The sequence below is a fragment of the Natrix helvetica genome, assembly GCF_964273705.1.
Source record: "Natrix helvetica genome assembly, chromosome: 3".
In the NCBI taxonomy this organism is placed as follows: Eukaryota; Metazoa; Chordata; class Lepidosauria; order Squamata; family Natricidae; genus Natrix; species Natrix helvetica.
The window spans coordinates 65,384,457-65,408,997 of record NC_138549.1 but is presented as its reverse complement, the minus strand read 5'-3'; the positions used below and the strand labels follow the sequence as shown (position 1 = coordinate 65,408,997).

General features: G+C 40.1%; 1 protein-coding gene across 3 annotated transcripts in view; it reads right to left on the bottom strand.

The window, feature by feature from the left end:
• The window catches only part of RASAL2 (RAS protein activator like 2), a gene marked incomplete at its 5' end in the record, with an annotated part of 242,109 nt that overhangs the window by 141,875 nt on the left and 75,693 nt on the right, over nt 1-24,541 (bottom strand). Inside the window, one exon of one of the 3 annotated variants that reach the window (XM_081947701.1) lies at nt 14,472-15,030. The exons of the other annotated variants lie outside the window; for them this stretch is intronic. Coding sequence (XP_081803827.1) covers nt 14,472-15,030 — 559 coding nt within the window. Of the gene's footprint in view, nt 1-14,471; nt 15,031-24,541 lie in introns of those variants that run through there. 3 annotated transcript variants of the gene reach the window in all.

The following is a 24,541-nucleotide window of genomic DNA, read 5'->3' as shown; positions in this document are numbered from 1 at the left end:
ATGTAGTGCAGTGAATACCTATAATGATTTTTATGTGTCAATGAACCAGACACACTTGTGGTATTAAAATGCAGGAATGTGAATACTGTAATAATGGAAAGTACACATTTTCAGTAATGAAAAATATAAACCCCTGCAAATTTGACATAAATAATGTAGGTGATTAAGTGAGGACAAGATATGCAAATGTGCTATGTAAATACAAATGCATATTTTCCAAAAAGGATTCTGAAAATCCTTAGTGGATTACTGAGCAAAAGAAACAATGGTTTGCATTTTGCTACCTATTTTTATTCGGGTTTTCTTACTTTCCTATATATTGCATTTATTTTCTTTTATGTCTTTCATTGAAAAACTGTGAGCTTCAATTCAAGGGCCATAGGATCACTTTCTTATGCCACAAAAGCAATTTGTGACATTTGAGAAAAAATCTCCTTACATCTCCAAATCTCAGTTAAGGGTTGATAACTTCAATCACACAGTTCTGAGACTCTCCAAGACCTAAAAACTTGATTGGGAGGGAGAGGGGAATTGTTTAAGAATTTGTGGGTCTCTAATATATTTTTAAGCAGAGGAAAACACAAGTCTAATAAACGTCTAATTTATGATTGAATATCAAAGCTTGTTCTGTATTTCCTACTCTGGTAGTCTTGGAAACCAGCAGCAACAAGAAGCCCATGACGAATATTCAACAATGGAAGATAGAACTTGTTTTGCTGTTGTGTTTCCAAAATGCTTTTTATTTTCAGTAGCCAGCTATAGGCACCATATATATTTTGATGATCGCATCCTAGTGAGGGCATTTCACCCCTCAAAATTATAGCACTTAGATTTATAGATGGCTCCACGATGCTTTAGAATGAATTATTTCCCTGGATAACTGCTCTATCACTTGTTGAAATAAGGGATAGGTCCTCTGTCAAATAAATAGAGGGTATTGCTTAAAAACCTACTTGTCAGTCTCTGAGCTAGCTGTTGCCTTCAGAAGCAAACAGAAATTAAAAATCAAACAAATATTTTATTGTGTGATTTTTAAGAAATTAGATGGGAGTGGGAGGGAGGAGAGAGAGAGAGAGAGAGAGAGAGAGAGAGAGAGAGAGAGAGAGAGAAAGAGAGACCGCCCTATAAGTTTTTCTTCTTTCTGAAATGAATCACATATTCTCAAAATGTTGACTTAAAATAAATTATATAAAATAAATTAAGATTTTACAAATTGTATTTTATGCCTAATGAGGTCGTTCTACAATGCATAACCTGGATTTAAAAAAAATATTTATTATAGCTAACGTTTTCCTTTACAAAATGAAATAAATGGTAATAAACAATGGTAATATATATCATCATATCCAGCAATATTCTTTCTCACCCAAAGCATTTATCTTCAATACTACCTAATATAGTGTACCAAAAACTAATATACAAGCTCTTACACAAGATTAATGGTAACAAAACTCTATACTATATCGGTTCTCTTCTGCCTCCCTTGATAAAAATTAATAACTGATTTATCACTACATATATAGTTGATGTATTTTGAGCCCTTGCCACTTTCATTCTATTTCAGAGACTGAGACATGAAATACTGCATCTGTAAGGAACAAGGATATTCATCTCCACTAGATGGCAACAAAATATTCCCAAAGAATATTTAGTCTTTAACCACCCTGCTGCCCCACGGCCCCATATGGTTTATGGCATGTGGATAGGCCAACTTATGTTAAACCCTTTTGTGAAAAGTAAGAGATTCCAATAGCTTTGAGAACAATAGATCTTCTTTTTACAGGAGATTCATTTCCATAAGGTCACCCTGCTGGAAATATGCCATTTCTCTGTCGGTATAAGTTAGCTTCTGAGAAGGCTTCACAGTCAGACTGAACTGTTCAAGCTTATATTTGTATGACCAAATAGCATGAATAGATTTCATTTGCAAGGATTAGTTGAAACTAAGTTTGGCTCAACTCAATCAAACTCTCATTGATCAAATAGTTTCTTCAGTTCAGGTTGCGATAATAAAATCCAAAATTGGATGAACTACCATTCAAGCTTCTCAGGAACAATGACCAATTATCAAGAAAGTTAACTGTTTGATAAAAGTGAAGAACAAGGTGCAAAAAAAGACGTATGCTTTATCTAAATGTTAAAGATCTATCTATCCTCAATATTACAAGATATACACTTTAAAAGATTTCAAAATTATAAGCAACTTTAGAGCATAGAGTCTCAGTGTAAAAACCAACCCCTGTAACTACCTGCAGGTAGCAGGTAACAACTGTCAAATCTGCAACTTCACAAGGGAACTCTCACAGATAGATATGCTTTTACCACTACCAGATTTACTTGTTCAATGACATGCTAATCATCTGAAGTTATAAAAAATAATGTGTCCTTTGAACGGGGCTTGGCTCTGGTGACATCATGAAAATATCCATGTTGGGGCAGTTATACAGCAAGAAAGGAATTTACAAGCCTTTACAAAACGCAGCCAGGAAGACAAACAATAGGAAAAAATTGGGAGTTGTCTATAATTAATCTATCCGATTAAATCTCTAATCGCTGCAACTATTTATAATTTGCATTGCAATCCCAACAGTGTATCAAGATCCTTCTCCAAAATATCTACTAAATCAAACCAGGGCATTTAAACATCTAAAAAGTATAATAATATGCGGAAGTATATGAGGGCTACTAAACAGTATTAACCACATTTGAGGAAGCTGGAGTTTCAATAAGTAGCAGATATTTTGTTTTCGGACTGCATCACAGATCAGCATTTGGCAATATATTAATAAAAATATGGAAAGATTTAGAAAACACATAAATGTTGTCATCTTGAGAGAGAGTGGGGGAGAGTAAGGGAGGCAGAGATTAATGGTTACATGGGGAAAATAAAAGTTTATTAAAAGAGGCATGACAAATTCATTGCACAGATATATATAAAAACCTCCAGTAAAACAGGATAGATTGCCCTATTAAAAATATCCAGTAAAATAAGATATGGGGCTTTTATTAAACCTGGTTTCAAAATTTAGAAGAAATTACATATTGCTTGACAGAATATTCTGGGATGGTTAGGCAGTTCTCAGGTAGAAAAATATTCAGATTCATCCTCCAGGACCTAACAGCATTAGGTGCCAGATTAAATTTATCTTGCGATTCGTTGTGCAGAACTTGGTGTTTGAACAGCAGTCAAACTCAATCATAGCCCATTCAGAGCAAAAACTCTCCAGATCATAAGTCAGCAGTTTATGCCACAGAGCCCTTCTCTAGATCAGGTCAAGATTATTAGTGGAGGTAGGCTCATTAAGCAAAATGCAAATTTTAACCAGGGATTAAAGACTGCCCGCCTTAGCATATGGACCTAACTGAGCAACCATATTAAGAGTTGCTTCCAATATCAGAATTCCATTCAAGCAGAACTGTGCTTGTTACCTTAGAAACTGAAGTAAATGAAATTTACTGGATCTGACTGGACATTCTCTCTCTGCTCTAAATACATGGACTAAACTCTTGTAATATTCTAAGTCTATACATGTTTTTAATGTAAAGGTTATATTACAAAATGGAAGTGTTTACGTTCAACATACTCTTCCACAATCGTGAATGCCCCGTGCAGTATCAATTCTGACCTTATGCAGAACCTAGAGCATGCCGAAGAGGTTTTGCTACCTGCAAAGACTTCCAAACTCAACTTGGCAACAAACATCTCTCATTCTTGCAAATCTTGAACTCATAAAGACAAATGGTCATTCGCCCATGCTGTCATGCTGAGTTTTTGTAATGGAATATGAGAATGACCTTGGGGAAAGGGGAGAAGACATGCTGCTAGTAAACAAAGAGACAAGAGAGGGAGGAACCGCCAGTTTTAGGAATCTCTTGGTTTTGAAAGATTGATTCACAGAGTCCTCACTCAAGGACCAGTCATTTTACATCCGCATGAAGTCACCAAATGGCTGTTTTACAGCCCGTAAAGCACCTCCAGCCCTCATAAATTGTCATACTGCCCCCCCACCCCCCCAGTAGCATATTGGGTGGGGCAGTTTTATAACCAGTTGTAGTGTTCCACAGTCAAGTGATCACAGTTCTACTTTGTTTGCAGTTTCTGGCAAAAGCACCCATTCAAATGAACAGGTTCACTTAGTAACCATTGCAAAAAAAAGTCAACATCTTACTTCCAGATATATGGCTTGATTTACAATCACAATGGCTTATGAATCTAATTCTGGATGCAATTATAGATATAATTCGAGGATTACCTATAGCCGTGATGGTGAACCTATGGCACATGTGCCATAGGTGGCACGCAGAGCCCTCTTTGCGGGCACATGAACTGTTGCCCAGCTCAGCTCCACCGCGCATGTGTGCACACCTCCTGACAGCCAGCTGATTTTCGGGTCTCTACCGCGTATGTGGGAGACACATGTGCATGTGCAGGGGTCACATGGACAGGCACATGGGGTAGGAGCAGTGTTGCGCCCCCCCATACCTTTTTTTGTCCCAGAGAGGCCTGCTAGGCCCAAAAGGGAGCACGTGGAACTCGTACGCATGCATGGGGGGAGCACAGGGGAGCCTGCAGTGGGGGGGGCACAGGGGGTCATGTGCACATGTGCGGGGGGACAGGGTGCATTGCATTATGGGTGTGGGCATGCACACTCGTGCTGTTGCGCGCACGTGATTTCAGCACACGAGGAGAAAAAAGTTAGCTATCACTGACCTATAGTGTTTGTCACTATTATCAGCCCTACTGGGTAAACCATGCCTGAGGGACCTTCAGAAGGTCAAAAGTGATGAAGCCAGTCCCACTTCAGGGGAGAGGCTATTTTCATAAGGCAGGTGCCACAGCAGAGAAGGCCTGCAACCTAAAGCCCGCCAAATGTAGCTCCCTAGCTGGTAGGACCCATTGCATGCCTTCTCTGCTGCTGGGAATGGCAGATGTAATCAGAAAGAAGCAAGTCAAAACATTGAATTGAACCTGGAAACAAACTGTTAACCAATGAAGCTTGCAGAACAGATAGTCATGTGTCTTTCTACTAGAAAGACACATAATATCCATACTACTGTATTTTGCAGTTGAAGTTTCTGAATACTTTTAAAGGGCTGCTCCATGTAGAACGCATTACAACCGTTGAACAGGGAGGTGACTAGGAACTCTCTCCAACATCCGACATGAAATAACCAAGGGTGTCATGATCATAAAAAAAAAAAATCTGAATTGTGGCTAAATCTGTTGATCAATAATCCACTATACCCCATACCTGTTCCTATTGCATTTACACACACACACACACACACACACACACACACACACACACACGCACACACCCCAAAGCTAATTTTCTTCTCCTTTTTAGTGTGGTCAAAGAGAATTAGATCCTGAACATTACATCAGGAATAGAGCTTCAGAGCCGCCCATAATTTGAATAATTCAGGCCCAGACAGTCTGTTTTACACAGATAAATGAGAATCTACCATACTAATCTTGGTTTTAATGAGGACCTACAATGGATTCATCCAGCTGTTAATGTTTTCATCTGTGTAGTTCAAAACACAGAATGTGCTCATTACTAAACAGTTTTAGTTAATAAATGTCCCTATAGAGCTTGTATCTTTCTGTATACAGAATTCCTTCAGGTGAAAGAATGGCATAAAATAAAACAAATAAGAACATAATTACTTTATGGAGAAATAGAGTCTCCAAAATAAAATTTTAAAAATCAAAGATCAGCCCAATTTGGTTAGCATTCCATTTTGATTAGAACATGCTTAAAACCCTATCCTAAGTTGAAAGGAACAGTGTGAGTTACTTTTTCCTCCCAAAACAGAAATGTAACTCTAACAAAGAGATGGGTTGATTATGTGATTTCTCAATGTACTTCAAAGTATTTTAAGTTTCAACAATTGCCAGTTATTTCATTTCTATTCTTTTCTATAAGAGCAGTAGATACTTTAGGCTATTATTATTACTAGCCACCCACACCATGAGAATTTTCACTAAGCTAAACATTATTTCAACTTAAAATGGATTTGGGAAGCAATTGGAACAATTGGACAAAGCATCTTAAACTGGCTAGAAACGATAAGGGCTCAATTGTAAATAATTTTAAAAGGATATCATCCTTAGTTATTCTCAGCATGGCTCATACATAACCACACCTCATCTCTAAATCACTGTAAACTGTTAAAATCAGTTTTAATTGTATTTTAACAGTTTTCACATTTGCTTTCTTAAATGCAATAATTATATCACCAAACTGATTAACATAAGTTTCCAGCCCTGAAGTGTTTGTATCTCTCTCTTTCACATACACACACAAAACACACACATGTTGAAAAGGTGCTTAGCTGAGCACAGTAAGGGAGTTGATTAGATTTTAAGCCCAAATAATTAGATGTTGAGTACTATGCCAATAAAAACTTGGTGATGTTGAAGGACATTTATCAGTCCGGTCTTGGTTTCTTTCCAACTTGTTCAGGATAAGGAAGTGGACTGGCTATTTTGAGGATCTAGCTCTCCATGCAATGTTTGCTTTAATGAAGCCCAATTGTGCTTCCCATTTCAAATACTAATAGATGCTCTTTTTCCCCTTGAACCTGAATTCAGCTGAAGTGGATTTAACATTGTCTGGCAGTCACATCACAGCATGAAAAAGCCCCAGCAAAATACCTGCATATTGAAACTTTTCTAGCAATGGATCGTTGGCTTACCTGAATGGTCCTCTCTGTGCGGTGCGGGAGGGTCCAAGCATGGATTAAATTCTGTCTGACTGCCCTGGACTGAATTGAAAGATCTTTAGCCACGCCTCTGCTGCTGACACCTCAGATTTTTAATGAAGGCATGGACCTGTAAGTCTGTTCAACTGTGGTTCCATCATATATGTCAGTAAAGTTAATAATAGTTCAAGTCAAGGATACTGGAAGCGGTGAGAGACCTCAGGATGGGGTTGGACTCTCCCGCACTGCACAGAGAGGTAATCCAACGATCCTTCTCCTGTGCGCTGCTTGGAGAGTCCAAGCATGGGACATACCCAAGCTAAATGTCACTAGGGCGGGGAGCAATTGAGTCAATGGTCTCTCCACTGGAATGAATACCCTGAAGGACTCGTCTCCCAAACGCCACTTTCACTGATGCAAACTTGTCAAGTTTATAATTCCATACAAACTGTGATGATGAAGCCCACATTGCCGCTTTGCTGATTTTTTCTATGGGCACTTGGGTCGCCCACGCAGCTGTGGTTGTGGCGCTCCTCGTGGAATGGGCCGTGATCTGGTGTGGTACCTGTTTGGCCTGGAGTTCATAGGCAAGCGTGATGTAGGTGCGCAACCATTGGAGGATGGTTGCAAATGTAACTTTATGTCCCATCAATGCCGGTTGAAAGGAAATGAAGAGGGATTCTGACCATCTGAAAGTTGCAGTGCATTTGATGTATTTGCGAATGGCTCCATGCACATCGATCTTATGCCATCTGCATTCTCTAGGATGTCTCGGATGAGGACAAAAGTCCGGAAAGATGACCTCCTGGCTCTGATGGAACCAGAGTTGACTTTGGGGAGGAAAAAGCGGTCCAGTCGGAGGATGACTCTGTCTGGTTGGATGAGACATAGGTACTCCCTGACTAAGAGGCCCGCCAGCTCTGAGATCCTCTGTGCAGAGGTGATGGCAATTAGAAAGGTAGTTTTGAAAGTCAGGTGTTTCAGGCTGCAGGATTGGAGAGGCTCGAAAGGTGGGCCAATCAGCGCCCTCAGGACAGTTTCCAGCTCCCATGTTGGGTATCTATGGACAACTGGGGGTTGCAGATTGGTAACTCCCTTCAGGAAGCTACGGACCCTGGGATGATGCCCAAGAGAGAGATATTCGCTGGGGGCCAAGAAAGCACCACCACTTGACATCGAAGTATGTTAACCGCCATCCCTTGATCCAAACCCTCCTGCAGAAAGTCCAAAATTTGTGGAATGGAGGCGGAGGCAGGAGCAATCTGCGACTTTGCACACCACTTAGTGAAGGATGTCCAGGTGGAATCATAAATTCTGTTAGTAGATGGTTGTCACAATGCCTATATAGTCTGGATGACCTTGGTGGAGAGCCTGTCCCTCTTTAGGAGGTCCCTCTCAAGTGCCAGATGGCCAGTTGGAGCCACTGTGGCTCTGGATGGAATAAGGCCCCTGGCTGAGAGAGACCTCATCTTGGGGAATTCTCCATGGCTGGACAACGGACAGACTGATGAGGTTGGTGAACCATGCCCACCTGGGCCAGAAGGGTGCTACCAGAAGTACATCCGTCTGCTCCAAGAGGATCTTCCAAATTACCCTGGGAAGAAGTGTTAATGGCAGAAACGCGTACAGTAGGTTGGGTGGCTAGCAGCAAAGGAGAGCGCTGACCCCTTCTGCTCGTGGGGAGCAGAACCTGGAGAAGAAGTGAGGGAGATGCGTGTTCTCCGAGGTGGAGAATAGGTTGACTAGCGAAAGGTCAAACCTCTGTGTTATTTGGAAGAAGAGGTCTGGGTGCAAGTGCCACTCCGAGTGATTAATAGTGGCCCTGCTCAGCCAGTCCGCTTGAACGTTGCTCACCCCGGAAATGTGGCCCGCTTGAAGAGAGCTCAGATGCTTCTCTGCCCAACACCCCAGATGCTCTGCCTCAGCCATCAGCGACTTGGATCGGGTGCCCACCTGGCGGTTGACATGCCCCTAGGTTGCTACATTGTCTGTGAGAATCATCATGCAACGATCCTGTATATCTATCTGAAAGTGTAGAAGAGCTAGTTTCGCCACTTTCAGCTTCAGCCAGTTGATACTGTGCTTGAGATCGTTGGCAGTCCACCTGCCTTGCGCTATTTGATTATGCAGATGGGCTCCCCAGCCAAACAGGCTGGCATCTGTCGTGATGGTCAGGCGATCTGACTCTCTGAAGAGACTGCCTTTTGACAGAGTGGGAGACTGCCACCACTGAAGCGAATGATGAATCTTCTGGGGAACCAGAATCAAGGCTGATGAGTTGCTGGCCTTGGCCTTTGGTTTGGCAGGAGACACCATTGCAGCTGTCGGGACTGGAGCCTCCCCCATGGAACAATTGACAGGCAGGATATAAATTTGCCTAGGAGCTGAGACAACAGGACGATGGAAATGTTCCATGACGTTCGCACTTGAGTGTACCAGGCGTCTGATCTGGATATCCGCACTTGAGATAGGAAGACCTGGCAGCTGACAGTGTCTATTACAGCTCTGACATGCAGCAATCTGGTGGTGGGAGTCAGGTGGCTTTTCTCCAGGTTGACAGAAACCCCGTGGTCTTGGAGTGTTCTCATCATGACCTGGAGGTCTCAGACCACTTGTTGATGGGATGACGACTGTATGAGGATGTCGTCCAGGTAGCATTGGAGCCGCACTGGACGTGACCTCAGGAAGGCTGCTACTGCTGCCAGGAGCTTTGTAAAGGACCTGGGGGCCGATGATAGGCCGAATGGCAGGGCTCTGTATTGATAATGGTGGCCTGTGTAATAAAATCTCAGGAACCTGCAATGAACTTTACGAACTGGGATGTGGAGGTACGCTTCTTTGAGATCTATGGATGTTAACAGATCTCCTGGTCTGATGCAGCCCAATATTGACTGGAGGGACTGCATCTTGTAGCACTTGTATGCTAGATGGTAATTTAGTTTCTTGAGGTCTAATATTCCTCTCCACCCCCACCCCCATCCCGAGTTCTTTGGGACCAGGAATAGAATGGAGTAAAATCCTGACCCTTGTTGTCCCGCTGGCACCGGCTCTATGGCTCTTATCTCTCAAAGGTGCAGGATCTCCTGCTCCATGAGGGCCCTCTTGGCTGGGGAGGAGGGGACGAGACAGTGGATGAAGTGGTGAGGGGAGAGGAGACAAATTCCAAGGTCAGACCTAACCGGACTTTTTGTAGTACCCACTGGTCTGATGTGATCTGCTCCCATTGGGCCTGGAATAGCTGCAGGCGACCTCTGATGGGAGCCGTCTCCTGGTGGTCACTTATAGCGACGGAAGGGCCTGGAGCCTGTTCCATTGCGAAAAGGCCATTTAGAGAACGGCTGTTGTCAGTCTCTGTCCTGAAAGGGCTGACGGTCCTGGGATCTGTCTGAACCTTGCTCATAGGGATGGTGATACGGTCCTGCGCTTGAAGATGGTTCATGGGCTTGAAAGGACTGCTTCCTGAAGTAAGTGGAAGCCCTATGCTCCGCCTTCTTGGTCACAGAGGCATGACCTTCATCTTTATTTTCGATAAGGACAGGGTCCAAATCTTCCCCCAAAAGATTGCCTCCCTTGAAGGGGGCCTGAGGCCAACTTCCACTTGGACTTCATATCAGCGTTTCAATGGCGAAGCCATAGGAGTTGCCTAGTGGTAACATTGAAGGCTAAGACTCTAGAAGCAAAATTTGCAGAATTAAGAGTGCTGTCCGCCATGTACTCTGCTGCTGCTATGATTTTGTTCAAATCCTATCTCAATCTACTGTCCCCTGCTGGAAGTTTAAAGGAAAACTGGCAAAGCCAGAGGAGGGATGCCCTAAAGAGGAAGGACGCAGAGGTAGCTGTCTTTATTGCCTAGGCTGCTGCCTGATGAGTCTTATGACAGGCCTTCTCTGCCCTCTTATCTTCTGCCTTCAATCCCTCTAGAAAGTCAGGCGGTAAGACGGAGGAAGACGTGAGGGCTGCCACCGGTGGGTCCACTTGAAATAGTTTTAAGCTGGAATCTACAGTATAGAGTTTCCTATCACTGTTGCTAGGCGTGGCAAGAGTGCCAGACTGGACCCTCTGGCGCTGTACCACATTCACAAACAATTATGGAACAGGTACAATTTCCTGGGCCAAGATGGGTTCTTCAAAGAGCCCTTCATTGGGATCTGAAGGATGAGTAGTGGTCTGGTCAGGAGGAGAGACACCCAGATGGGTGGTGGACTTAGCCTTATTTAAGATGGTCTTAAATGAAGAATGTTTAAATAAGCCGGCAAAAGCGGGCTTGTCTGGAATGGTTCCTTTATCCCCAGAGAATTCTGGTTCAAGTAGGACAGCCTCGTCCACAGCCGAGTCTTCGCTGTCCAGCAAAGAGTGAGGGGAAGAAGGCCCCTGGACCACCTCCTGAGGAGGGGCCCGACTGGAACTAGATCTGGGTGGGCGTTTGGATCGCTGTTTCAGGCCCTCTGCAATGCCTTCAGAAATAGCCCTAGCAATAACTTCCTGCATCTCTAAGGATAGAGTAGGTCCTTGATCTTCTGCAGGCCTGGCCCTTTTGGTGGGCTGAGGCATGGGTTGTTGAGGTGCTAAAGGCCTGACTGGAGAAGGATCCTCCTCAGTTTCCAATGGGCAATGAAATAAATCTGCATTATCAGCCATGGATGGCCTGGGGGACCCCGCAGAGACCAGGGATACATCTGGAGAAAATTCCTGTCCCTCATCCTCACTGTTAGATATGGGATGGCAGTGACTGGCAGGGACTGGGGCCTCAGGTGATCCCCTTGTGGAGGGCCTCTGGGAAACAGCAGTTGACTGGCACTGAGCCTTTTCAAATTGTTTCTCCAGTGCCTTTTGGCGTCTAAGGACTACCCTGTCCTGAGCCTTGGCCTGCTTCTTTCCCGCTGCCTGATGATGCCTGCTGAGGGCCTCTAAGGCCACCTTGCTAGCCTGGTGGGAGAAACCCCTACTAGTGGAGGGCCCTGGCTGCTCAGTATCTTCAAAAACGTGCTCTGACATCACAGGATTGGTTCAGGTACTCAGGATCCGGCAGGCATTGCTCCACTCACCACCTGGAGTACACTGAGGCCTGTGGAGGGAAAAGTTCAATGCAGAGGGCAAGCCAGGAAACAAACGAAGCAGCGATGGTGAAGAGAGTCTCTTGGCGCGAGTCTAATACCTCCCAGCACCCTGCAGATTTAAGTGACCAGAGTATGGCCGCTGAAAGGTCACAAACGCCACTGCTGCCCAAGTGGAGCTCTGCTGGCCAGTGGATGCCAACCCGCCAGTTGGCCGGACAGGAGAGCTCCGTGCAGCAATCTGCCAAAAGCAGTTTCAATCAGGCAGCAAGATGAAGAAGCATGGGAAAAAGCTGAGTTCAAAATGGCCACTGCAGGAGAAAAAGGCAAAAAAATGACCACCATGTTACAAAGGCTGCCAAAGGCTTTAGCGCTTGGCAATTTTAAAGCTAGGATAAGTGATAGCGCTAAGCGACTGGACCCTCACACCACTGACCACTGCGCTGAAAGCTGTTTTTGACCGCAAGGGCGTTGGCACTCTGACCCACACACGTTGCTTTCTGCCAGCCTGACGACCGCGCGCACCCAAACAGAACCCAGGACACATCGGTGACAGGGGATCAATGTAAATAAGACCAAACGCTTACCTAACCTGCTCTCTACGAAAAGGTTAAATTCAATTAAAATGAAAGGGAAAAAAACAAGGTTGGAGAGTCCAAGTTAATTGTAAATTTGTAGGAACCATGTTGAAAAGCATCCACTGGGCTAGACTGAATTGAAAAATCTGAGGTGTCAGCAGCAGAGGCGTGGCTAAAGATCTTTCAATTCAGTCTAGGGCAGTCAGACAAAATTTAACCCATGCTTGGACTGTCCAAGCAACGCACAGGAGAATACTGACCTTCTCAAAGGAGCCAAGAAAGTGAACAGCATGAATAGCTCCAACAACAGCCTGAAAGGTCCCAAGCCTTTTGGGATCAACTATCAAGAATAAAGGAGAAATGCACTGTAATGGTTTGCCACTGCTTTCTTTCTAGGGCTGAAAGAGAGTGACTGGCACAAGGTCACCTTGCAGCTTTCATACCTAATGTGGAACCAGAACTCATGGTTTCTCATACAGTTTCTAACCTGGTAGATTAACCATTGCATCTTTCTCCCCTCTATTACTTTGAGTAATATTTAAAGGCATTCAAACTGTATTATTTACCAGGTTTCCAGGGCATCTTTCAATAACATTTCAATAAAAGAAATTAAAGCGGAAATAAGTGTAAAGAATGTGATGTATTTTCCCTTCTCATTTAATGCATAAATCTTAACTTTGTACTATTGTGGTCCACATTGTAGTCCAATTATTATAACTAAATATAGCATTTTTGTATCACTGCTCTATTCATAAAATTATTTCTAACAATATTTACAATAAGAGAATCTTCTAGTTTGCCACACTTTCATACAGATTTTCAAATTCATCTTAAGTGTCTAGTTTTGATGGTTATTGTTTTGTGTCAACTAATTGCAGAGTTACACAATACAAAAGCATACTAGACTGTGATTAAGAGGTTTTAAATGCCAACGTCAGCATAGCTCGCTCATAATAAGAGGTTTTGATTGTAGAAGATCAAACCAGCCAAACCAGCCATAGGCTCAATGATTTCCAGATGTTTACAGACATTTACTGCAATAATCAGAAAAATTTAGACAAGTTTTTTAAGGGAAAGGTTAAAAAATCTACATGTTATAGCTGAATCAATAACTTCTATCAAATTAGATTGTGTATTGAGAATCTGAATGGGTAATTAAATTGAAAAGGGACTCTTTCTTCTCGTGACAATAATTTTCTCAGTGGAAATTTATCAGAAACCCAGAGTGTGATAGTAGAGTACTAAGTAATCTAAATCTCTCCCCATCAATAACTTTAAATCTTCTTTTACTTGACTTTTTAGCATTCATCAATTACCTGACAGGTGACAAAGCTACAGGTATCAGATGGTAAGAAGAATCAGTTCACTGACTGGGGTACAATTTAAAGTTACTTTTTTTTTCTACACAATATTTACTTAGCATAATTTCCTTTTAAATGGACACAGTGATGTCATTTCCTGCCTTTGTGAAAACAGTGACAGGAATGCATAGAAAAAATTTGAAACTGAAAAAGTTAAAAGCAGGAAAACTAATTCTAGGAAAAAATTGGGAAAGTCACTCTAATCTGCTATACTATAAGCACCTTTATACACGGGCAGGTAGACATTCTGTGACAGGAATTTGATTGATTCTGAGCTAATGATTTTAATCTTTTCTGTGCATCATCAAAGCAAGAAGAATAGAATGTTAATTGGGTCTGAAGACTAATACAATCGTAGTTTGGGAAATATTAATGCCAGTATCTCTTACATAATATAATGCAATGTTTTATCTATTCATTAAAACGATTACTTCCCATTAAAAAGAATCTTGATTAATTCTAATTTTAGCTTACTTAACTTGATTGACAATTAAGAAATATAATTTCACTTATTTAATAACAGTTATTCTAATGGGCCAACATGGCTAGAAACACTGAACAATTACTCAGAAACTAACAGCGTTAAAGACAATAAAATGTTTAAACAATTCATCTGAGAATATAACATCAGTTCCTCGGGTAATCAAAACAAAAAAATTAAATGCAATAGAGAAAAGACAACTTAATTTTTCCAAAGAAAACACTTCAAATCATAATCTCTGTGAAGGAAGCAATCTGGCTCAGAAACAAAACTAGAAAAACAATTATACCTGCAGCCAAATCCAGATGTTTGTCCTCCATTTCATCTGTCACTGCTAAATCCTGCTCTTCTCTCCGGTTCAAAATCTTAGAAAGGCTGCCAGAGAGTGTAGAGAAGAAACCACGAATAAAGTAACTGTCCTGCTCACTGCCTTCTGGTTGCAGAAGAGGATTTGGATTTCTGTCTCTCCACTGTGGAGCAGGTTCAGAGATAGACCTGCAGAAGGGAACCCGAAATGTCCTGGCTGCTGGCATAGCAACCTTTTCTTCGGGATCTTCTTGACAGCCATCAGCAATTAATGTTTGCAGTCTCAGGGACTGTTCATCAGCTTTTGATGCATCTGTTCTCTTGGTCATCTTCCAATGAAATCGAGGAGGAGTCTGCCATCGATAAGTTCCAAGAAGCTTTGCTAAATTCAAACCTGCATCTTCATATAACTTTTTACTCTTCACTTGGTGATGCCAGTGATAGTCCTTCAAGCTACATCCTATTTTTGTAGTGTTGCCATCCTGCTCTGAAACAGATCTCTGAAAAAGTGCAGGAGTAGGGTATTTTTTAAAAACACTCATTTCTCACTAGCAACTTCAGGAACCTCAATTTCCACATTTATCTAATAAACATATTGATAGTCATCGAGATTCCCACCTGAGCAACTTCTGCTGTACTAGATGTCCTTGAAGACTTGCTACTGAATAAAGCTAGTTCAGACTCAAATCTCAATTCTCAGTATCTTCAATTAACATAGATGCCAGTAAAAAAGCACAGAATTAATGTCTATTCAAAAATAATTATTTTAAGCTGAAACAGCTTGCAAGTGACTTTTCAGTTCCTCGGTCCATTTCTGACAGACTTTCAGGAAGTGATCAACAAGGGGGGTGGGGTGGAAATAGTAAAATTCAACGAAGAAGTGACAAACCAATTACAGTTCTGCTTTCCATTTCTAACTACAGTATAAAAATAGAAGATAAGAAATACCTTTAGCTTTCATATAGTAAGATCAAGCAGAACTGCCACAAAGATCTTGATAAGAAAAATACGTTGCATCAGGATGAAGAATTGACAGTGGTACTGGTTGGAAAAGTTTCAATTCCTGAATAATTCAGTATATATTTTATGGTTACCATAAAGTTTTGCAAATCCAGATCAGGAATCAGATACACAAGAACCTAAAACACAATCATTCTTCCAAAGACGCTTATAAATGCACTGCAGCAAAGAAAAGGAAACAGCAGCTGAAAGAAATAATGCTGCAAAAGAAAATATGCACATAGAAGGAGAAATGAGAGGGGAGGTAGGTGGTGTTTAGTCAATTACTGACCAAAGCAAAGAAGCAGACCATTTGGAGGCAAAATCCTGTGGCAAATGAAACATAAAAAAATGTGCATATTTTTAAAGTGAGCAGGATTTTTGTTTGTATAAATCTAATTAGAGTCAGTAGACTGGAAAGTAATATCCTATCTAGTTAAGTAAAAGAAAATTTGCCACATCCAGAATTTAGGGAACAGCTGACTATATTAAATTTGCTAAAGAAAACGTATCTTCTAACAGACGCAAGCCAAGTTTCAGTTCAGATTATAACAATATGGTCACTAAGCCTAGAAAATATGGGATTTACAGTGGGAACATTTTAAGGCACTTGACAGACACAATCAATCTTTTCATTATTTGAAACAATTATCGAGTTCGGAAAACCAATAAAAAATGGACCATTTTACCACATATTCTTGAGCTACCCCTTTTATCAGCTGCCTATTGATGCTCCACAAAGCCAGAATTGAGACCTCAGAGAACTTTTCTTCAAGCAAAAATGCACTTTATGACTTGGCAGATTTCTGATGCCTTACTTTTTCACAAAAACCACTCACATTAAAAAGGTAGGAAGAAAAATCATGGCATTTATTCATTTATATTTACACAAGGTACAGTATATAGGTACCAAAGTAATTCTGTGAGGCATACAGAGGATCAAAACACAATTAAAAATCAGCCTCCAGAAAAACAGTAATTTAATTAATAGCCTGAGTTTTTAAAAAGTCATTCCATTTTGAAGTGGTAAAACAATAACTAAACTAACGAATCAACAGAGTTTGCTTAATCTTACAGCCAAATCAAGATAAACTTCCCCCATCCCACATTTTCAGGCCTGAGGGGCTAAAGCAAGAAGGGGCTCTATTTCTTCTGCTGTGAAACATCAACTTTTTGGTTGAGATCAGGTTTACCCCCCTTTTTGATAATGTCTTGGAAGCTTTTAAAGACAGGGTTGTCCCTGAGTATCATCTCGTGATTTTAATATGACATCTTCATTTTCAATTTTCATTATTTATAGTTTCCAGCTTCAGTGGTGTTGTTTTACTGTTTATATAGCTGATATGGAGGCTATGAACATTATGGAGGTTTTACTTGCTTTTTATTCTCTATAGAAGCCACTCAGTCTTTGGCGAGGTAAAAATGTGGAAAAATAAATAACTAAATTAATTAATTAACTGACCTAGAAATATCCAGGTCTTTAATGACCAACAATGTTAGAGCCATCTGGACCTTTGGGGAGAGGGAAGGGTGTTGCTGTTCCACAGAGCAAAATAAAAGGAGTAACTCCTAAGTAGCACAATATGACATTGCCAAATATAGTAGATGGAACCTGGATCATGCCAATTCTTCAAGTTATGGTGAGATGAGAAGAGATGGTAACATGAGTTGACCCTGTGCTTTGTTCAGTTTTATAGGTGTTAACTAGCAGCTTAAATTGCACTGAGAAGCCAATTGGGACCCAGTGTAGGTCGCAGAGCAAAGATGTTCCATGGGCATAGTTTGAAAGGCCCCAATCTTCCCATGCCACAACACTCTGGACCACTTGCATTTTTCAAGTGCTCCTCAAGGGTAACCACATATAGAATGCATTACAGTAATCCAACTGGAAGATGAATAAGCCATGAGTTGGCATGAATTGCCACGAAAAATGGCTTCCCAATACAGAAATGGATACAACTGGCACATATGGTGAATTTGTCCAAATGCCCTTTGGATCACAGTTGCCACCTTCTCTTTGAACAGGAGTCACAAATTGGGGAGGGGGGAGCATAAATTGCACACTAATGCTATCTGAGGAAATGTTGCCCTGTTCAAAGATAAAGATAGAAAGTCTCTAGATCTGGGGACAGGGGATCTCAAAACCCACAGCCTTAATCTTCTCAGGTTTGAGCTGCATCTGTTCTAGTACCCACAGTTTTCAAACACTGGGAAAGAACCTTGATGGCATCACTTGATGGCAACCTAGAGCACAGGTGTATGGTTGGCTCATGTTGACAGATGACCTTCACTTAATTTAAATGTTCGAGTGAATCAGGGAGAGATGAAGGTGGTCCAAGGTTGTAATCACACCCTATTCCAAGTGGCGATTGTGGTCTCAGTTGAACCATGTACCAAAGCCCTTTATGAATTCCAACAGCTCATTAGGACATTGCTGTGCAGCAGGGATGCTGGTACACTAGCAACGATCCCCTCTAATCCCTATAGTCCAACTTTGCAAACAGGCTCTCACATCCATCTAACTGCAATACTGTACTTTTCAGAGTCTCTTGTTCATCAATGGCTCTACCCCTGCCTTGGCCCCAGCACCAAACCCAACAGGTACATCTCCAAGCCTATCCTTGGCACCCTTATTTCGAAGCTTCTCCACTGGCACCCACTCAAGCAAGTTCTTCTGTGATCATGAATGAATGAGCCTTTAACACTGGATCACTAACAGCAACTTCAGAAACCAACTGGATAAGATTTATGTTGTATTTCAAACACAGAGATTCCCCTCTCATCTTTACAATCTACACCCCAACATTCACACCATGCCACCCCAAACTGGATACTTTTACACTTGTAAAATAAGCAATTCAAGAGAATGCAATTTAAAATAAGGTGCCGTCTAGAATTCTACCAGGTGTCTGCAATTTTAAAAATGTACAATCAAAAGGGTGAACTTCAGGATTGAATGGTGTTTATTAACTATTTTAAGACAAACATAAAGGAAAAATAACTTTGTTAGACAAGAAAAACACAGATTACATAATTTTTAAAAGAAAACTATTCTGACAACAGAGGAATTAGTCGTGTTCAATATAATCTGATTTAAGAAAATCAGATTATGTACTGATCCCCCCCCCCCCCCAACATGGTGCTTTAATCTACCCAAAGCTAACTATCATGGTTTGTTTGGAGAGGGAGAATGCTTTTCATATTTGCATCAATGACATGGTGTAATTGAGAGGTGATAAAAGCAAGGGCAAGACTAAAAGGAAAGCAGAGTGAGCCCAGAAATGCAAGCCTCTTCTGTAGCAACAAAGCAACTGACAATTGACAAACTGAAAGTTCTAAAACCTTTTAAAGGTAGTTTAATAGCACTAAGATTATGATGCAGCAGGTTTCATTGGATTTGATAGGGTTTTTTTTTATAGTTACAGAACAATGTTTGATATAAGAAAGGCACATATATAAATTATTTAAATAAATAAACAAAAAACAATATTGCTGATTTTACCTAAATTTCTTCAGACCCCCCCCCACACGTCCTAGTGACATAAAAAATAAGGCCTAAAACCTAAAGGCTATCTTTTGTCTATCTTTTTACTTTTTGGAAAGAACCGTTCCAAACTGTTTACTGAAATAAAAACAGGGAATGGAAAAAGCAGAAATGGAAAAAAAAAAGTATTACTATGGGATTTTTGTCATTTCTTACAAATGTATAAATGTTTGGCAACAAATGCTGATGTCAATTAGGGAAGAGATGCATTACATAAACACCACTGGGGGAAAATCCATCAAAGAAGAAAGAAGAAAAATAGCATTGTCTGTGTAGTTTTTGAACTCAGAAACTGGCTTCTATGTATTATGAAAATGATTCATTGGTGTCTCATGGTGTCTCATTCTTTGTGGTTTAATCTAGACTACTTAGTAGCTAAAAAGAAACCTCTTGAAAAATGCCAGATTCACTTTATAAATCAAATTTGGCATGGAATTCTTTGACGTTCATTACATGGCCATTAATACTAATAAGCTTCTTTTAAAATAAACAACTTATTAAAATCAATGATGTATCATAGTGATAGATGCAATTGTTCTAGAAACAATAAATATGTTCACTCTACAGTTGATCTCAGCCCAAAGGCTGAGAAGTAGTACTTTGTGATGATTAATGATCATTATAAAATGTAAGGATAAAGTAAGGATGCTCTCCATTTATTCATGTCAACACATTTTCAAACATGGAGCTGCTTCCATTATCAATTGCAGTTTTTGACATTATTTTTTAGGTTTAAAGTCTGCCTTTTCTCCAGAAGCTTAAAATGGCCCACATGTTATCATCATTTTGTACTAATAAGCCTAGGTTAGGATATGAGACAGTAAGTCTCCATGATTAAGGGTAAATTTGGTTTAGTTATGAAAGTGTCTCTGTTTAATCAGTCTTCCAGACAAAAAGGGCATATTAGATTCTATGGATTCTGCAGCAGTGGTGGGATACAACTGGTATGCCCCGGTACAGGCGTACCGGTGCCTGTGGGAGGACCAGGTACCGTTCTGGTATGGTGCTGCGGAGGGCCCACCCACCTGCCCGCTCTCCTTACTGCTATTTGAACCGATCGGGGCTTTCGCGCACGGAGCATATGGCACCTGCGTGATGCTCCGCCGAGCAGCTGGAGGATCGCGGGTGGTAAGTATGCATGTGCGTGCTGTGCGCGTGCTGCGTGCATTCACGTAGTGGACGCCAGGCCCCGTTGCAGCGTACCGGTTGCAACGGGATCCGGAACCCACCACTGGTCTGCAGCAAAGAGGAAAACCATGTCTTCATTATAGAGAGTAAGTTTTACAAGATATGAAATCTGATTAATGTAGTTATAGTACCATTCTCACTCACTCAAAAAATTATCGTACAATGCTCCATCAAGCCATACTGACTACTGATGACTCCATGGCTAAAAAGCTATACAAGCGAACCCCATCTGTTGGCCTCACAGGTAAACAAGACATGAATCACAGACAGATGAGTTAATTCTACTTCATTGTAACTACCATTGCTATATTAACAGAATCTTGCAAATCCGAAAATACATTTCTAGCTCCGTCTCCTTTATAGATCAAGAAACTAGAAAAGATCCCTTCTGAACCTCTTGCTCTGTCCACTATCCAGCTGTGGACTTTGCTGTCTACTTTAACCAGTGTTTGTTGCCTTTGGTAGTGAGCCACATTTAACTCTTAAATCTAAAAATTGATTTTCAGTCTACATAAATCACTACATAAAGCTTCTTTTGAAAGTAGGCAATTCTTGCATTTCTACAATCACAAGTGGCTGATCATACCTGATATTGAAGCCTAGACAATTTATTCTACTTATTGAAGAGTTAGCTTGGAAGGAGTCATGTCTGAACAGGGAATAATAAATGTACACAGTTGGTAATCTCCCCTGAACACATATAAATGTGGTACAATCAGAAATTTTGGAAATATTAGAATTCACAAACACACTTTTCCCTGAACTTTCTTTAATCACTTTTGACCATGAATAGAACAAATAGTTTTCACCATTTGTTTTTAAAATATCAGAAGTTCCTTCAAAACTGGGAACAAGCATATTTATTGTCATGAGATCTGCCTCTTGTGTCATCAGTTGTCAGAAGGATTGACTGTTTGATGGATGAATCACGGGTACAAATCCTTATATGGCACTACCAATGGAAAGAAATACTTTCTGCCAATTTTCAGAAGAAAGAACAAAGTAATACTTTTCATTCAAAAACATGGTGAATATGGATTCCAAGGTTAAGCAAACTTAATGAAATTTAGAAAAAGGAAATAAGTGATTCATCAGGATACAGTCTCCTTGGAAGAGTCTGGAAATATTAACCGAGAAGTAACTGAACCATTTACTGATTTAGAAAGCAGCTCTTTCATCCATGTTTTTAGAGCAGATATCAAAAGGTATATTGAGATTGAGAGCATTATGTAACACATGGGGACACCACTTTTTTCACAAGTAATTATATTGCCAGCACAGCAGCTGAAATAACAGAGTCAAGAGAGATAAAAATCCAAGGATCATGCATCCTCTTTCAATGTGTCCTTTTCAACCTAAGCAAAAGTTGAAGGCCAGAGTAATTTTGTTTCTTGATGCTATAAGCACTTATTTTCTGTTTTGACCACGTACCAGGTCTCAAACCCTACAGGCTGTTTATTACAGGGATCAGAAGGCTGTCACAGGGGTGCGTGTCCAAATATTGTAGCCTCGTCTTGGTTTTTGTTGTTGTTTCGACTCCATTCAAAAATTCATCGTTAGGTAAACCATACATACTGTATATTCACATACAGCTGCAATCTGCCTCAAGCTGACAACAGTAATAGTGTTCAAATTGTGGAGCATTCATATTTGAGACATTTGAGAGCTGCTAAATGTTAATGAAAAATGATTAAGCAATCACTTTAAAGTGTAAGCAGAAAAAGACAGGATGCAAGGCAGGGATCTCTTTCACTCCTTAAATTACAGTGCAGCACTTATTTTGCTGATTCTTATCATGCCTTTACCTTAGTTTCAGGATGACTTACATGGGACCTCTTTTAATTTATCCTCCCAGTAACCTCCCTCTGAAGTAAGTTGGGCTTGTAATAAATAAAGTGTAATAAATAAAACTTAATCTATGTACCCTAAAGGAAGGTAAGATTGTTTTCCCCAAGTAATTACCCACTGAGAGCTAAAAATAGCTGCAGGTATCCATGTTGAAACATGTAGATTTTTCAAGCTTAGGCATGGCTTGGGAGGAGTGACTTACTCCATGAATTTTAATTATTTTCAAAACGTCTTAATAGGACTCTCCCTTTCAACGTACACGTTTCTTCCTTATTTCTGTTTCTGCTGGTAAAAAAGAAATGTGTGTATTGGTATGGGGAAACTAGATATCGCAAAGGAGGGGTTTTTTTTTGGTTCACCGTTCTCTTTTGGAGGAATTATAATTCCTCAATTTATAGTTGTCTTCTTTTTAGATAAATATAATATCTAAGAAAGACAAAAAGAAGGTCTGAAAGTAAACATTCAATTTTTATTTCTTCCAAGTAACCACTGTTTTAGCATATTTAACTGAAATTAAAAAAAGGGAAACACTTCAGGTTCTTTGATATCAGGAAGCAAATAGTCATGATTTAAGAATGATCTAGACTTCTCCTACCAGCTGCCTCATTAAAATATTCAACTGTTTTGTAGTGTTTGTCTTTCTGCAAATCAATGTAGCTTCCTGATTTGTGCAGAAATGTTGAATTACATCTGCGGCTGCATACAAATTGATCCAATCTGCGAACATGGTTTCGTAATTATGTGTTCTTTGTACATCATTCATTTGAGATTTCCTCAAGTTGTATCTCTGTTGCAAGTTTTGACATTCTTACTCAAGAAATCTTTAAGGGAGAAGGATATTCTAACAGCTGCATTGTGATAAAACTGTGATTGCAACAAGTCAAATGTGACCTTCCATTCTAATCCAAGAAAAAATAAATTTCTTTAATGTCAATATCATCTAGTAAAACCAATGCATCTACAGATAAGTGAAAGAATAATATTTACACTAAAAGAATAATATTTATATTAATATCTGATTTTGTACTTTTATTTAAATAAGTAGCAATCTGAGATTTAGAAAATAGAACTGGAATGGTATACAAACTCATTTCTTAAGTTATTATATTTTTATTATTTGTTTAGATCTGTAACTTTCAAAGACATGCCAGATAATCTGAAATAAATAAATTAAAACATTAAATTACATTGTAGCATCCTACACAATCTACTAGTGGGAATGAAGCCCAAATTTCAGAGGCAGCAGTAACAAAAAGCTGAAGAACAACTATAACATTCTTTATATCTTAAATGCACAGGAAACACCAGCAAGGACCTGTAAATGTGGCAGAAAAATGAGAGACTGAGATGCAAAGGAAGAAGCTTGTTTCTCTTTTTGACAATCATATTATATTCATTTCTTAAAATCAAGTCCACAGAAAACTGAAGAAGTGTTATCATCATAGGTGACATTGTTCTCCAAAAACATTTGAAATGATAGTTTCTTCTGGTCATTTAGATACAAGCTGAATAAATATATGAACCTTTTGTTAAACAACTAACAAATGTATGTAGGAAATATGCCACAGTAGTAAGGAGAAACTTTAACCACCATTATATCAATGGGAGACAAACTCTGCAGCAAGTGGGAGATGAAACAGATTCCTAACCAACCTAGCTGACAACTTTCTCATACAAAAGGTAGAGGATGGAACTAGAAGAAAAGCTATACTAGATCTAAATCTTACTAATAGAGAAGAAGTGATAGAGGGAGTTGAAATTGCTGGAACTTTTGACAAGAGTGACCATATCATATTGGAATTCAATATAATGCTCGCACAAGCAATAGAACACAATACAGCCACTATCCCAAACTTTAAAAGAGCTGATTTTAACTCAGAGAAAGCCCAAGAAAAATTCCATGGATGAAAATCATAAAGGAAAAAACAACTCAAGAAGTGTGGGAAACTCTGAAAAATATGATCATAAAAACTCAGTTCAGCACAACGCCACTGAAAAAGAAAAACAAGAAACCAAGAAGAAACCAACATGGTTGCACAAAGATCTCTCTGATAAACTGAAAGACAAAAAGGACAAGTATAAAAAATGGAAAGAGGAAGACATAACTAAGGCAGAATACCAGCATAGAGTCCAAATCTGCAAAGATGAAGTCAGGAAAGCTAAGGTTCAGAATGAACAAAGACTGGCAACAAAAGTGAAAGATAATTTTTTAAAAAGTTTCTTTCAACATACAAATAACAAGGAAAAAGACAAGGAAACAGTAGGCCCATTTTACAGAGAAGATGGCAAGGAAGTAACCGGCAGTAGAGAGAAAGCAGAGCTTTGCATCAGTCTTCATGAAAAAGAAACTATAGCCCAACCTACCAAAAATCTAACTATAAAAGGTAGACTAGAAATAAAAATTAAAATAAGCAAGAAAATGTTTAGAGAACATCTATCTGATCTTGATGAATATAAATCACCGGGACCTGATG